Below are 17110 nucleotides of genomic sequence, written 5' to 3' on the forward strand. Positions count from 1 at the left end.
AGACCAAATATAAGAACCAATGACTCCCACTTGGAAATCCACTTTCTGTTATGTTAAAGCAGAGCCCAGATTTCTTATGATAGTTTTTATGAAGAAAGTTTTCAGTGGAAACACTCACCATTTAATTCTACAGCAGCATCGATTTGGCCATTTACTCCTGAAAATTCTTCTTCAATATTCTTTGGATAGTCTTTTTCCATTTTCCTTTTCCTTTCATCGTAGCTAGAAAAAGTATTATTTCATAAATAGTATTACTAAGAGGTTTTTACTGGTTGTAGATGACACTATACTAGTCAGGCATACGGACACATAACTTATTTAGGTGTTTCTCTCTCTCTCTGTCATATACACATACACATGAATTTACGTTGTTGTTTGTTTATTCTTTGTTGTGTTTTTGTTTTCTTTTGTGATGGGGTCTCACTGTTGCCCAGGCTGAAGTGCAGTGGTGCCATCATGGCTCACCACTGCCTTGACCTTCCAGGCTCAAGTGATCCTCCTGTCTCAGCCTCCTGAGTAGCTGGTACTACAGGCATGTACCACCACATCCTGGCTAATTTTTATTTTTTATTAAGACAGGGTCTTGCCATGTTGCCCAGGCTGGTCTCAAACTCCTGGTCTCAAGCAATCCTCCCACCTCAGCCTCCCAAAGTGCTGGGATTACAGGAATAAGCCACTGGGCCTGGCCCTTGTTGTTGTTTAAATCAGGCTCTTGAAATACCTAAAAGAGATTATAGACCTTTATCACTGTGTCCCACGTTCCTGAGATTCTGGTACCAGAAGCTTGGAAGTCACTTGCTTAAAGCAGTCTCCAAAAAATTTCCACATACATTGTTTAGAATTATTCATTCTATATATTATAGCAACATGTTCTGTTAACTCAAAAAAAAGCTTGCCATTTGAAAGGAACTCTGTATATTTTTTATTGCCTTATCTATTGTTGTAATTATTTCTCTCTCTATCAATTCCTTGGTTCATCAAACCATTGAAAGCCTTTCATAGGGGCTTTTATTCATGAACTTAGTGCTATGTATCCATGGAGAAAGGGTTGAACAAATAATGCACATTGAACGAATAAAGAAATGTGTGAACAATAAGTAAATAAGAAGCAAGTAAATATGCAATAATTGAACTTCTGCCTTTTAAACCAATTTACTTGAATTCCATTGCTTTTGTTTCCTGGAAAGCTTATATGACTGACTGAATAGTAGACCTGATTTCTTTTTCTGGATCAGCAACCAGCATTCAATGATAACTCTGAAGATTGATTAATATATCTCTTTGTGATCTAAATTACTCATTGTTAAAAAAGACTGTGACCGTGTGAGTCAGCATGACTTGTATGAGAATCAGACTTCATTTAAAGTTTGAGAAAGTCCCTTCTTCGTTAGCACAGAGTTCCAAATGGGGACACTCCCAGGTGGACACCCCACTCCTTTCCCACCAAAAGGTCAGACAATTTCTCCCAGTGCCTGGGCTGCTGAAAAATTTCCTGTGGCAGCAGATCCCACCCACCATCTCTTGAAATGTGCCTCTTGTGTGGCTATGATTACACAGGCCAGGGACAACTCTCTAGTGATATGTTGAGCCAGAGGCAAACATTGAAAAAGATGTACTCAGGCTGAAATTAAGTGCAAGTCTGAGCTGCTTTACAGAATGTTTGGAGTTAGGGGTGGAAGCTAACTGTCCCAGCATAGTATCCGTATTAACTATAACCATTAATATTTCATGTGGACCTTATGTGTAGACATTATGCAGGGGCCTGCATAACAAACACAAGGTTACCTACTTTTCATTTTACTAAGTAAGAACATTACCATTTAACCATCAAAAGAACTACTACCACCTGTTTTCATAGTCATTTCACAGAGACAAAGAAACGTTAACACCAAAAAGGCAGAAAGGACATAAACTCAGAATAAAAGATGGTTCTCGCCAATAATCTGTTTTTATGCTGACACAGACTGCAGCTCCCTGATTTATAATATTGTGCTGTTCTTATTTAGCTGTGAACTGGTGAGAACTTTGTGATGATCTAGCCCTTTGTTTGTGGACAGATACTTAAGGATTTCTGTTGTAGTCCAAAGAGCTCAACAGATACAGTCTGATGGTACTGGGTTTGAATTTCTGACTCTGTTACCTGCTGACTCCGTGATCAGGAGAACGTACTTTGAGCTCTGAGCCCTGGTTTTTCTCATCTGGAAAACATTGGTCATGAGGGTAAGAGACAATTTACACACACACACACGCACACACACCACACACAGACACACACACACACACCTGGCACATGTAGCACCAAGAGAGGGCCCAAGCCAGCAGTCTTTATTTTGGCCCCAAGAACAATTAACTCTGACTTGTCAGTATAAGGTTGAGTGAACTTCATGGTTTGATCTGGGATTCTAAGTCATTAAGGAGTTTAATCTTTAAACTTACTTTACAAGATAATATTTGTGGTGGTAGGCAAGGTTGAGAAGGGGTGAAAAAGGAGGGCTAAAAAATGTTGGAGGCAGTCCAGAGAACAAAGTCAGAGAGGGGATTAAGATGAAGTAGGTCTGCTGGTGTGGTGAGGATTTTGCTGAGAGAGTAACAGAAAACGAGATTATATGATACGATGAAGATCACGGGGATTTTTTACCAATAATAAATAAATGATGAAGAGAATTGAAGAATGAAAATATGTGATTGTTGGGAAGGCCCACTGAATTTGAATTCAGAGGACATGAAATACAGCTTCAGATGGACCACTGTAGCTGTGTGATCTTGAGTGAATCATGTAACCTCTCAGAGACACAATGTTCAATGAAAATAAAAGAAATACCTACTTCTCAAGATTGTTGAAAAGGTAGATGGGAAAATGAGAGAATATGAGAAAACGCTCAGCATGATTCCTGGCACACAGTGAGCCAGCCACCAAAAAATAGTAACTGAATTTCAATAGTAAGGAAATAAATACAATTTTTATTGAGAATCAATTATATCTTGAGTATCTGCTAAAATCATTGCATATATCCTCTCATCACTGAGGTCTTGTTTGTGAAACCTAAATACCAAACTAGAAATAGTGATCTGAATTATGTTTATTTCCTTTGTGGGCATTTGTTACATCATTTAATATTGATTCAAGGTATTTACATTTAATATATATGAAATAAATCATTGCCGGCAACAGATATCTGATGTAGTTTTTCAGATGTTATCTTACTCTCCACATTTGTATTCTGAGGACTCAGGGACTGTTTTGATAAAGTGCCTGCATTTTTGTTCAACCTAATCTACATGCTTAGAACTTAGATTTGTTAGGTATTTTTGGTGTTTTGATTGTGCTGATTTCAGTCATATGTCAAGGGCATAACTGACTCCGTTCTACCCTCTTAGAAGCACTAAATGGGGAACTGAGTCTGCTAAAGGATGCTTAAAGAGAATTCAAGAAAGGGTGGCAAAAAGGGGAATTTACTGATAAGGTTTCTAAGATGGTTTCAGGAAGTTTTCTCAAGGTGACCTTTCCAGTGTGGGTCAGGAGGGACAATGAAATAGAAATCTGAAATTCCATTTTGGAGTTAATGATTTCAGCCAGAAATCACATGACTTTCATGAATGAAGTGGCCTTTGTGATCTATACTAGAGAAGGGCAGGTAGGAGAGTGATCAGGAATGAAGAGAAGGCAGGAGAGGAGGAAGCTGCCATGTACAATCCCAGATGAGGGTCAGGAAACAGGACCCCATGAGGAAAATGATTATGAGGAGATTCTGGGACAAATAATTTGTAACAACATAGAAAAATAAGTGTCCTATAGTATTAAGTAGAAGAGTGTCAGGACACAAAATTGCATACATAATTACTTAAAAATGGGGAAAACTGCCAGGAAAAAAATAGAAGAAAAATATTAAATGAGTATCAAAAGATGTTGCAAGTGTTGGCCATTGAAGAATTTCTTTCCCTTTCATATATTCTGTGTTTTCTATAACAAACATCACGTGCTGTCCTTGGACCCCATCTTCCTGGGCAGTATTGTATCCTAACGTGGCCTCAATCACCATCTGATTACATGATGAATTCCAAACTTATCTTTCCGGCCTGACTGCTCTTGAGTTCAAGACCTGTATGTCCAAATCTCTTCTTGATATTTTTCTTCTCAGTTCTCACCAGCATGTCAAACTTCATATGTACAAATTGAAACTGCTTCTTGTTCCCCTAAATCTGCTTCATTTCTTAAGTTTACTGTCTTAATAAATGCCAAAATTGAAAACCCATTTATTAAGCAAATGACCCGCAACTAGTCAGTCACCCAGACCTATGTTTTCTACTGTTTGAAGAACAATCAAATCTACCCCAACTCCCAAACTCATCATCTCTGGCAGAATTCTTGCAATAGTTCTCTCTCTTATTTAAAAAATTCAGTGGTTTTTTAGTGCACAGTCATTTGCCATATATTGACATTTCAGGAAATGACAGACCATGTACATGATAGTGGTCCCATAAGATTATAACACTGTATTTGTACTGTACCATTTCTAAGTTTAGATACACAAATACTTACAATTGTATTACAATTGCCTACAGTATTCAGTACAGTATCATGTTGTATAGGTCTGTAGGAGCTATAGGAGCAATAGGGTATACCATATAGCCTAAGTGGGTAGTAAGCAATACCATCTAGGTTTGTGTAAGTACACTCTATGATGTTCACTGATTGACCAAATCACCTAATGACACATTCCTCAGAACACAGCCCCATTGTTAAGCAAGCGATGCATGACTATAGTCACAGAATTGTGCTACCATCAACACAATCAATTTTAGAATGTTGACATCACCCGCCCCCACAAAAACCTTATGCCTTTTCACTGTAAGTCCCCATATTCCACATCTTCATCCCTCCATCTCAACCAGACCTAGACAATCACTATCTACTTTCTGTCTGTTTTAACTTGCCTATTATGGACATGTTATATAATATGCAGATTTTCATGACTGACATCTTTCATTTAGCATAATGCTGTCAAGATTCATCCATGTTGTACCATGTACCAGCACTTCATTCATTTTTGTGGCCAAATAATATTCCATTGTATGAATTTATCACATTTTATATATCCATTCAACACTTGATGGAGATTTGGGGTGTTTCCAGCATTCATCTATTATGAATAATGTTGCTATGAATATTTGTTTACAGCTATTATGTGGACTTATGTTTTTACTTCTCTTGGGTGTATCCTCAAGAGAAAGTGGAATTCTAGGTCAAATGATAATTCTATGTTCAATTTTTTGAGGAGCAGGAGACTGCTTTCCAAAGTGGCTATACTAATTTGCATTTCTCCTACCATTATATGAGGGTTCTGATTTCTCCATATTCTCACCAACACTTATTATTATCTGACTTTTTGACTATGGCATTCTAGTAGATGTGAAGAAGTATTTCACTGTGGGTTTCATTTGCATTGTCCTCATGACTATTGATGTTGAGCATCTTTTCATGTGCTTATTGGCCATTTGTATATCTTTGCTGGAGAAATGTCTATTCAGATCCTTTGCCCATATTTTAACTGAGTTATTTTTCTTGTTATTAATTGAATAGTCCTTTATATGTTCTAGACACAAGTTCTTTATCAGATATATGACTTACAAACATTTCTTCCCATTCCCTGGGTTGTCTTTTTACTCTGTTGATAATGTACTGTGAAGCAGAAAAGTTTTTAATTTTGATTAAGTCCAACTTGTCCATTTTTTCTTTTTGGCTTATGCTTTTGATGTTGTATCTGAGCATTCATTGCTAAATCCAAGATCATGAAGATTTATCTTTATATTTTCCTTTAAGAGTTTTGTCAGATTAGCTCTTGTATTTAAGGAATTTCATCAATTTTGAGTTAATTTTTGTATATGTTGTGAGGTAAGGGTCTAAGTCCATTCTTTTGCATGTGGCTATCCACTCCTTCCGGCATCATTTGTTGAAGATACCATTTTTCTCCATTGAATGACTTTATATCCTTGTCAAAAATCAGTTGCCCATAGATACATGGCTTTATTTCCTTACTCTAAATTTTATTCTATTAACATATATGGTTATCCTTATGCAAATATCACAGTCTTAGTTACTGTTTCTTTGTAGTAACTTTTGAAATTGGGAAGTACAAATCCTCCAACTTTGTTCTTTTTAAAGATATTTTGGCTATTCTAGGCCCATGAGTTTCGAGTTTCAAGAAAAACTTGTCAATTTCTACAAAGAAAACAGTGGTATTCTGATAGAGATTGTGTTGAATCTACAGATCAGTTTGGGGACTACTATCATCTTAAAAATATCCTCATCCATGAACATGAGATATCTCTCCATTTAGATCTTGCTTAATTTCTTTCAACAATTTTGTAGTTTTCAGACTACAAAACAAAATTTTCCATTTTTTTTGTTAAATTTATTTTTAAGTATTTGACTCTTTTTGATGCTATTCCAGGCAGAATTGCTTTAATTTCATTTTCAAATTGTTTGTTGAGGTGTATAAAAACACAATTGATTAACACATTGAATTCATTCCTTGCAACCTTTCTGAACTCATTTATTAGTTCTAAAAGTTTTTTTAGAGTGTTCTCTAGGGTTTTTCTATGTAAAAGATAATACCGTATGCAAAAATAAATAGTTTTACTTTCTTTCCTATCTGGATAATTTTTATTTCATTTATTCTTGCTTAATTCTCTTGGTTAGGATCTCCAGTACAATGTGAATGGAGAGATAAGAGCAGAAATTTTTGTCTTGTTTTTGATGTTAGGAGGAATGCATCCAGTCTTTCACCACTGACTATGCCATCAGCTGTGGGTTTTCATAGATGCTCTTTATTGATTTGAGAAGGGTTTGTTTTTTATTCCTAGGTTGTTGAATTTTTTTTATTATGAAATAATGTTGAATTTTGCCAAATGCTTTTACTGCATCTACTGAGATGATCATATGATTTTTGTTTTTATTCTACTGATATGGGGCATTACAGTAATTGATTTTTGGTTGTTAAACCAACCTTGAATTCCTGGGACAAATCCCACTTGGTCTTTGTGTATAATTCTTTTTATACGTTGCTGGATTTAGTTTGTTAGTGTTTTTGGAGGATTTTTGTAGCCATATTCACAACAGGTATTGGTCTGAAGCTTTATTTTCTTGTGATGTTTCTGTGTGGTTTTGGTATAAGGATAATGCTGACTTCAGTGAGTTAGGTAGTGCTTTCTTCTCTTCTATGTTTTGGAAAAGTCTGTGAAAAACTGGTATTAATTCTGTTCTCTTTTAAGGTTTGGAGGAGTTTGTAAAAAATTGACATTAATTCTTCTTTCAATGTATTGGTAGAATTTACCAGTGAACCCTTCTGGGCCTGGGCTTTTCTCTGTGGATAGTTTTTGATTACTACTTTAATCTCTTTTCTTATTATAGGTATATTCAGACTGTGAATTTCTTCTTGACTCAGTTTTACTAGATTGTGTCTTCTTAGGAATTTGTCCATTTCATTAAAGTTATCTAATTTATTGGTATACAATTGTTCATAGTATTCCTTTATGACCTTTTTTATTTCTGTAAGGTGGGTAGTAATGTCTCCTCTTTTATTTGTGATTTTAGTAATTTAAATTTTTTCTCTTGGCTGGGCGTGGTGGCTCACTCCTGTAATCCCAGCACTTTGGGAGGCTGAGGCAGGCAGATCATGAGGTCAGGAGATCGGGACCATCCTGGCTAACGCAGTGAAACCCTGTCTCTACTAAAAAATACAAAAAAAAAAATTAGCCGGGCATGGTGATGGGTGCCTGTAGTCCCAGCTACTCAGGAGGCTGAGGCAGGAGAATGGTGTGAACCCGGGAGGTGGAGCTTGCAGTGAGCTGAGATCATGCCACTGCACTCCAGCCTGGGGTATAGAGCAAGACTCTGCCTCAAAAAAAAAAAATTTTTTTTCTTTTTTATTTGATCAATCTAGTAGAAAGTTTGTCACTTTTGTTTATTTTCTCAAAGAATCAACCTTTAGTTTTGTTGGTTTTCTCAAATTGTTTATCATCTATTTTATTTATTTCCATTATAATGATTATATTTCCTTCTTTCTTCTTGCTTTAGGTTTAATACGTTCTTGATTTTCCATTTTCTCAAAGTGGAAGGTGAAGTTATTGATTTGAGATTTTTCTCCTTTTTAAATATAGGCATTTATAGCTATAAATTTTTCTCTGAGTACTGCTTTCACTGCATCCCATAAGTTCTGGTATGTTGTATTTTAATTTTAATTTATTTCTAAGTACTTTCTAATTTCCCTTGTAATTTCTTCTTTGACCCATTGGTTGTTTAATAGTATGTTGTTTAATTTCCACATATTTGTAAGTTTTCTAGTTTTTGTTCTGGTATTGATTTCTGGCTTTATTCTATTGTGATCAGAAGAGATACTTGTATGACTTAAGTTGTTTTAAATTTGTTGAGACTTGTGTGGTGGCCTAACATATAGTCTATTCTGGGGAATGTTCCATGTTCACTTGAAAAGAATGTGTATTCTGCTTTTTTTGGGTATAGCATTCTATAGATATATGTTAGGTCTAGTTGGTTTATAGTATTGTTCAAGTCTTTTATTCTTTGTTGATCTCTCTGGTTGTCCTATCCATTATTGAAAGTGGGGTACTGAAATCTTTAACTATTATTGTTTCATTATTGACTTATCCCTTCATTTCTGTCAATTACTGCTTCATACATTTTTGGGGTCCTGTGTTAGATTCATATATGTTTATAATTACGTCTTCATGGTATATTGACTTTTTGTCATTATAAAATGTCCTTCTTTATTGCTAGTAGCATTTTTTATTTCAAAGTCTGTTTTGCCTGATAATAGTATAGCCATTCAAGCTTTCTTATGGTTGCTATTTGTATGATATATTTTTTCCATTCTTTTACTTTCAATCTATTTGTATCTTTGAACCTAAAATGTATCTCCTGTAGACAGCATATAGTTGGGTCTTGTTTTTTACAATTCAATCTGGCAGTGTTTGCCATTTGATTAGAGTGTTTAATCTATTCACATTTAATGTTATTGATAAAGTTGAATTTATGCTTGCCATTTTACTTTTTGTTTTCTACATAACTCATGTGTTTTTGGTTTCTCTATTCATCCTCATTGTTTTCTTTTGTATTAGTAAAAATTTTCTAATGTAACATTTTAATTTCTTTTATAATTGTTTAACTATATTTTCCTAAGTGATTTCCTTACTGGTTGATGTAGGGCTTGCCATATACATCTTAACTTACAAAAATCTGCTTAAGACTTATACTAAATTAAGTCCAGTGAGATACAGAAACATTACTCCTATATAACTCTATTTCTCTCCCCTTCCTTCTGTGTTATTATTGTTATACATATTGTATCTATATACATCTGAAGCCCCAAATTAATTGTTATAATTATTATTTTATATAATTTAATGTCTTCTAAAGAAGCTGAGAAGATAAATGAGAAGATGTATATATTTGCAGATTTTGTTACATTAATTTTCTTAGTTGCCATTTCTGGTTCTGTTCTTTTGTTCCTGTGAATTTTACTTACCATCTAGTGTCATTTTTTTTAGCCAAATACAGTTTTGCTCCCACCTACTTCCTTCATATTGTTATTGACAAATATATTTCTACATGTTATAGCCTTAACAATACAATTATACAATTATATGCACATTGTTTAATATAATTGATTTTCCATTTTTAAATTAAGAGAATAAAAAGAAGAAATATGCATTTATACTGTCTTTTACATAATTACACATACTGATGCTCTCTGGATTTTTGTGGGGACTTGAATTGCTATCTAGGCTCACTTACTTTCAGCCTAAAGAACTTTCTTTAGTATCTCTGCTCAGGCAATCTGCAAGTAACAAATTCTCTCAGTTTTTGTTTCTCTGGGAATGTCTTTATTTCTCCTTCATTTTTGAAAGATAACTCTGGTGGATATAAGATTCTTGGTTGAGTTTTTTCTTTGAGAACTTTGAGTATGCTTTCCATTGCCTTTTGGCCTAACTAGTTTATATGGCTTCAAGTCTCTTTTCCCTCTAATTCAGTCACATTGCTGGGGGAGTGTTATTTTTATAACATTAATCTTATTGAGTTTCTCCCTTATCAAAGATATTTAACATGTTCCTCTTCTCTGCAGAATAAACATTGATCTCCCTAGAAAGGCATTGACCCTACATGATCTGTAACCTGGTTTCCTTGGGCCACCGTTCTGATTTTAGTCTATATTCTAGTCATACTGAACTGCTTGAGGTTTTCCGCATGCTCACATGCTATTTTGTGCATCAGTGACTTTGCTTCAACTGCTTTCTCTGCCTGGAAGCCACCCACCCACACCTCACCCTCTGTCTGGGAAACTCCTACACAACTCTCAAAATGGAGCTCAGCCATCACTTCCTCTAAGAATTATTTCCTGATAATTTTGCCAAGTTGGCCATTTCCTCTTTGTTTTGACCCACTGATCTCCATGAAGTCTTGTATCAGAGCACTTTTGGCACTTGGATTTCTGTTATTTATCTATATATTTACCCTCAACTGTAAGACCTGTTGAGGTCATTAATAACATCCAACATGAGCTGAATGCTTATTATGTGACAGGCATTTCACATTTTTCTCTTTCAACGCCATAATTCTAGGAAGTGTGTACTATTTCTACCCCCATTTTGCAGATGATGAAACTGAGACAGAAAAGTTATCCAAATTGCCAGATAATTGTTGGTAGAGTTAAGATTAACACTAGGACTCTTTTACTTCTGCCCATTCTTAACCAGCAAACTCTACACCTTCTCTTGAATGTCACTAGTACACAGGCTGACACATAATATATCTAATAAATGTAGGTTGAATGTGGTAGTTTAGTCATAAATTTTTAAAATTTAAAACATGAAAAAACAAGACTTTTGAACGCTATTTCATCTTGTTTTTATTACTTATTATTTATTTATTTATGGTGACTATAAGATCCTCAAATAAAAACATCTATTTCTAGTATTTCTGAGGCATTCAGAAGGGAGAGAATGTGGAAGACGTATTCTACTTTGCAGCAATGATGCCCTGAGTCTGACCGTATAGAAAGAGTGATTCAGGGTAGAGGGGCAATATGATTGAAAAGGGGTAGGACCTGCAGATTTGCAAGTCACTTTACATAAAATTCAGAAATCATTGACTGTCTTGAAGAATTATGGAGGTGGTGATGCCCCCTGCTCCCAGAAATCCCTTGATGTAGCCACTGCTTTGCTACTGGTAGGAGAGGGAGAACATCTAAAAGGAGAAATTAGCCATAGGTAGTGGAAATAATGTAAAAAATGAAAAACTGATAGAACCATTAGGGCCTTCTGGAAAGAGAAAAGGAAGGAATAAAAGTAAGGGGAAGTGGTTCTAGTTGGCAAAATTTAACCAATATGTCATTTGCTGACGTAGCATGTAACGGCATCAACATAGTAGAGCCTCCTATTTGGATTTGACGTTGTGGTCGTCTGTGTGCTGCTCCCCTATAAGTAACTACCACACAGTGACATGGGTTCTCCCTTTTAGAACCTAATCCAACCTTGCCCCAAGCCAACCTTCAGTCCTCTGTGGAGGAAGTTCCTTGGTCATTTCCTCATGGCATTTCATTAACTAAAACTGGGTCCAAACTCTGGGAGTTCTTGGAGAATTTCCAGAGACTTTTCTTCCCTTGGCACATTACTTATGTCACAGACTGAACTAGCATTAGAAGCAAGGCAGAACCTGAGAAATGTCTAAGACAAATAAGACCTAACCCACTTTCAGTGGATGTCAATGTAGTGAAATTCTTATTCCATAACTTGAGGCTTGGGACCTTCCATATTTTTGAGTGTGGCCACGTGCTTACCTACAAAACATCATTTATCTCCTTTGTCCTTTCTTCTCAGTTCTATACTTCTACAGTAGGGACATAATGACTACAGCTCCCCTGGCCACCTCGAGTCATGAGGCAACCACGAGAATGGAAGTATGTGTTAAGAAGAGCAGAGCAAAATGTTTAAGGGAACTTGGGTCCCTGGTGATCACCAGCCTGCCACACTGGCTCTAAACTGTCAGACTTTTTACATATATGAGAAAAAAACCCTCATGTGTTTAAGTCACATTTATTTTGGGGCCTCTGATATTAGTGGCTAAATTAAATTTCAAACCAATAGAAGGCTTCATATGACAATAAGATGTCACACATACGAGTCCCTGTAAAGCACACTGTGCAGAATTCAGGGGTGTTTATTAATAGGGCCAGTACAATAGCTTTCTCTAAAATTTGAGCTATAGATCAGGGTTGTCTTATTCCTTGTTGCATACACCAGTGTGTGTGTTGGAGTGTGTAAAGTGGAAGACTGCCATTGCTACAGGGATTGTCTGTGTTTTCCCAAAAGCAGCAATTTCAGTCCAATGTTTGGGGCCTTCAGTATTTAAAAAGGAAATTCCCTTTGACCAGATTTTTGACTGAATCGCCACTCAGAGAAATATTGAGGTTTAAGCAATTTGTTAAACATCACAACTTGTTAAGAAATTATTTGTTAGTTACCACATAAGTTCTGTTGCTGAAGAATAACTCTTTTTGAGCACCTACTCTTTGCAGACACTGCTAGGTGTCTGTGTCTGCATGCATTACATCACTTAATACCCTCTGTAACCTGAGAAGGTTAGAAGTGCCTACCATGGTTTGCTTCCTTAACCAGAAAAATGAGCTTGTTAACATTTTAGTTAATGCCCTAGACCAACTTTTTGGTGAATCTATTTATCTAGATTATGAAAGACTTCTCCTTAGTAGACACTCACAGAGGCCCAGTTGGAAAGGTACAGTACTATTTTCTCTGGGGGCAAAGAGCATCACTAAAATCAGAGAGCCTTGACCTCCCCATCCTAAAACTTACAGAGAATTTTGAACCTCTGCCCACATCTCTTAACTTAGCTGTTAAGCTTCAATCCAGCCTGGCTGAAGGTATATGCTTTACTGCAGGTGCTGGTGGGTGGTAGATTAGACCAAAGATCAGGTGACAAATGGGCAAGAGAGACAATGGGAGAGTGGATAATTCTCCCATTGAGAATCACACTGTGCATACCCTTTAAAACATTAACTGAATAATTCTAACATAAACGCCCTCGTACTCCAACACACATGCTTACACATGCGTCTCTTGATTTTATTCTCTGAAAATTCACCAGGGGAATTGGATTTCTCAATACCTATCTTCCTGTGTATCTGCTCTGTGACTACAGCCACCTTATCTTAAAGAAAGACTTTAGATAATCATACTCTGTCTTGCAGATATTAGGGCCTTAATAAGTGAATTCCTGTCATCATATTTTAAAAAGGAAGGTCTGAGAGAAAAATAGCTGTCCTAGTGGTTTAAACACTGGTCTGGAAGTGACAGCTCATGACACCACATGACACTGAGCAATGCTTCCAGGGCTCTCAGTGGCCCAGAAGAGTCAGCAGAGTCCATATTTGTTTGCAATTCTTTCTTTATAAAAGAAATTTGCTTTCTTATGAAATATATTTATGTGCCTCACTTATATTACTTTCTCAACTCCACATTGGGGAAGAAAATATGAATCAGATAGAATAAGATGACAAATACTTGTTTTTAAATTTCTTTTATACCACGAAAATGGTTATTTAATGTACGTGATAGGAAATAAAATGAAAGCTCTTGGAACAAAGTTGGGTGCTCTCCTGTTTTCTTCAAGACCCTTTCATGAGCCTAAGGTGTCTAGCATTGTCACCTGCTTAGAATCTGCTTTTGCTTTTCTCTTCGGATGTTTAGGTAAATAGGCAAAAAAGAGAAAACTGGGAACAGAGGAAAGGTGTGCAGAGGCAGAGGTGATCTTTGAAGGAGCTCCACTCATTCCTCAACATGAGTCAACTAAGGATAGAAACTCAGTAGCTAAGATAAGATGTGACCCTATGTGCAGTGATTGGATGACAGATGACACCTGATTCAGATTTGCTCATACGAAGCCCCTGAGGACAGGAATTAAAATTATATGGTTTCCTTTGGATAAGAAGGATCTTCATATTCTAGGCTGGTTAAAAGGACTAAGCAATAAGGCCTTTTCCTTCCAGCAGAACTATCCTTCAAAGAGACCCACGGTCAGGACCATCTCCATTTTGCCCCAAATCATGGAGTATTGTGGGATGCATTTGATGCTCACATAACAGCAAAGTCAGGCATTCTCAGTGGGTAGTTAGGGATTTGGTGATGCTGCATCTACTCTTTTAGGCCACTAGGCGTCCAGTTAATGAGTGCGTTGAAAGATCAGGATGTGTCAAGTCCTACAGACCAAACAATGGGATTACTGAATGAAGGTTTCACTCATTATTTGGATGGTTCCATATCTTGAAGACAGTCAACCATCTGTAAATCGCACCCCAGTGGCTGAGAAGTCAACGGGCCTATTGCAAACTTGCCTTGCATTCTTTCATGGAAGGGTTTTTTTCTTTTTTAAATCATTCTCATTAAATAAAGGTAGACAGTAAAAAGGAAAAAAGCCATACCTGTAGTATTCATCTCCCACAAAGAAAAGGGTCTTCTGTGGCTCCCTGAGGTAGACAGCAGCATCTATTCGCTGCACGTGCCTTGGAAATCCAAAGTCATAAATAGTCCGAGGAGGACCTTGCATTTGGAATCCTCTTGTTATCCAGTAGTGGGGACCTGAAAACAGAAATTAAAGTTTACGAAAACTCTGCATCACTTGGTGATGCACTTCTCTCGTAAAGATTTCTGTGAAGGCTCTTAAATGGGGTTAGTTTATGGGATACTTGCCATGGCTATAACCCAACAGGAGATATAAGCTTCTAACTATTCAGTTCAGTAAAAGACTTCAAACTTCCCTGGAGGCAAAAGTCCCTAGTTATGCCTTAAGAAAGCAATAACATTGATAAAATTGTGTTTTACGTTTAACATATTATGTCTTTCAAGATATCCTTCATTTATAATCTCATTTCACCTTCATAGATCTATAAGAGAGAATGGGCAAGTGACATGCAAATGTCATGATTTTTACTTAAATTGGCAATTGCTTTCTAACCTTATCCCACAGTATCAAGAACATATAAGCTAAAACTGGTAGTTATCACCTACTGGATAACTTCCATTGGCTCGTCATTGTCACAACACATCTTCAAGGTTTATATTGCTATAATCACTTTGCAGAGGAAGAAATGGAGCTCAGAGCCATTAGATAACTTTCCAAAGCCACTCAAATAGTAAAGGGCTAGAGCCAGAGATTGGTATATGTGTCCACCTCCTGAAGTCAAAGGTGTCCTCCTCTCCTGGCTGCTTCTGACCACAGCATAGAAGTAAGGGTATTGTTTACCTCCCACTGAGTTCCACACTGGCTTTTATTTATTAAAGGGTCTCAGTAGAGTATACACTGTCACTCTGAGCAGAGGTCCTGTGTGGCAGGGACCAGGTTTCTAGCTCCCTAGGCACTATCACCTAACACAGTGCCTTACTAGCCTAACAGGCTTGGTTCTGAGGGCCACTGCCATCATTTCCATTGTTACACAATGTCGGGTATAACAAATGTAGGGTGGCATTTCATACCCAACCTGAGGACAAAGAGCAACTGAAATGTGCTCCATGATGACTGGAAAAATGCTGGCAGGGCTAGATATGCCAAATGAATGGGGCACTGCAGCCCTGCCATTTCTTTCATTGAGGGATCTGTAGGGTACCTTTGAAGAAGTAAGCAGTGCCCCTCTCAGCCACTTCGTAAGCTGCATCCACATTGGACATGAGCTGGGGGAAGGAGCTGGTAATAGTGCTGGGCTGAATTCCTGTCCGCAAGTGAACCTGCCGTCTCCAGAAAATCCTATGGGATGTTCCAAAAAAAAAAAAAAAATCAAAATCAATGATTGATTTACATATAAAATTGCACTTTGACTGAAATGTACTCAGAGGCCACTCGCTAAATGCCCTTTGCTCTTGCCTTGCCTTGTTTTTTTTCTTCCTCTTTTCTTTTTTTTTTTTTTTTTTGAGATGGAGTCTCACTGTTTGGCCCAGGCTGGAGTGCAGTGGCAAGATCTCGGCTCATTGCAACCTCAGCTTACTGCAACCTCCACCTCTCCAGTTCAAGAGATTCTCCTGCCTCAGCTTCCCAAATAGCTGGAGCTACAGCTGTGTGCCACCATGCCTCGCTAATTTTTGTACTTTTAGTAGAGACAGGGTTTCACTTCGCCTCGTTGGCCAGGCTGGTCTCGAACTCCTGACCTCAAGTGACCTACCTGCCTTGGCCTCCCAAAGTGCTGGGATTACAGACATGAACGAAGGTGTCCATCCCACTCTTGCCTTGTTTTTAAGGAAAAACACAACTTTTTGGATCTTGGTAAACAGTTTCTACTCCCTTTTCATTGTCTTAGCATTTCTGTGATCCCCTCTCCTTTGTTTATTTAAGGATGCTCAAAATAATGAAAGAATATAGCAAAGTAATAGTATCAATTATTTGCACATTTAAGCTATGCACCCCCCCATTCCAAATATCACTTGATACAAATTTCTTTTTCCTTTTCTGATCTTTTAAAAGTTAAAATCTTACAAAGGTAACTATGATCCAGAAGGTGGACATTGTGAATAGTATATAAATGAAGTCTGTAGTCGAGTCATGCTGATTAGACCCTGCAAAAATAGCGAAAACATTAATAATCATAAGTTATGGTGTTGCCTACATAATTGTGTGCTGGAAGCATTTATATCTTTGAGCCTGATGGCTAGTTAACAGAAAATCTAGTACACACATATTAATTTAAGGTTTAGCAATTCATCTATCCATTTACCCAATATTATAGTCATAAAATTGTGGCAGTATACCCATGAGGGTACTGGATTGAAACTGACAATGTAATGTGCTCTATTTTATGGTTTGAAGATGAAAATCATTTTTATAAAACATGAATAATTTACTTGGCTTCTTAGGAGCCCAGAATTACTGCACAGGATTATTTGGGGACTGGGAAACTGTAATAAAATTTTGACATTGAACTTTCCTAGTGGCTAATTCAGGAATTCTCCAAATCTTATGTAGAGTTTTCCTATTCAGTTAATCTAACAAATATTTATGGAGCACCTATCATCAGGCACTGTGGTGGACATCAAG

General features: G+C 36.9%; 1 protein-coding gene across 1 annotated transcript in view; it reads right to left on the reverse strand.

Moving 5' to 3' along the window:
• MMP20 (matrix metallopeptidase 20) overlaps positions 1 to 17110 on the reverse strand; it is a 48012-nt gene that overhangs the window by 2059 nt on the left and 28843 nt on the right. The window contains exons 7-9 of the mRNA XM_002822398.4: positions 15693 to 15829; positions 14511 to 14667; positions 119 to 222 (exon numbers count right to left, since the gene is read on the reverse strand). Of these exons, the coding sequence (XP_002822444.3) occupies positions 119 to 222; positions 14511 to 14667; positions 15693 to 15829 (398 nt within the window). The remainder of the gene's footprint in view (positions 1 to 118; positions 223 to 14510; positions 14668 to 15692; positions 15830 to 17110) is intronic.

The sequence above is a fragment of the Pongo abelii genome, chromosome 9 (assembly GCF_028885655.2).
Source record: "Pongo abelii isolate AG06213 chromosome 9, NHGRI_mPonAbe1-v2.0_pri, whole genome shotgun sequence".
In the NCBI taxonomy this organism is placed as follows: domain Eukaryota; kingdom Metazoa; phylum Chordata; class Mammalia; order Primates; family Hominidae; genus Pongo; species Pongo abelii.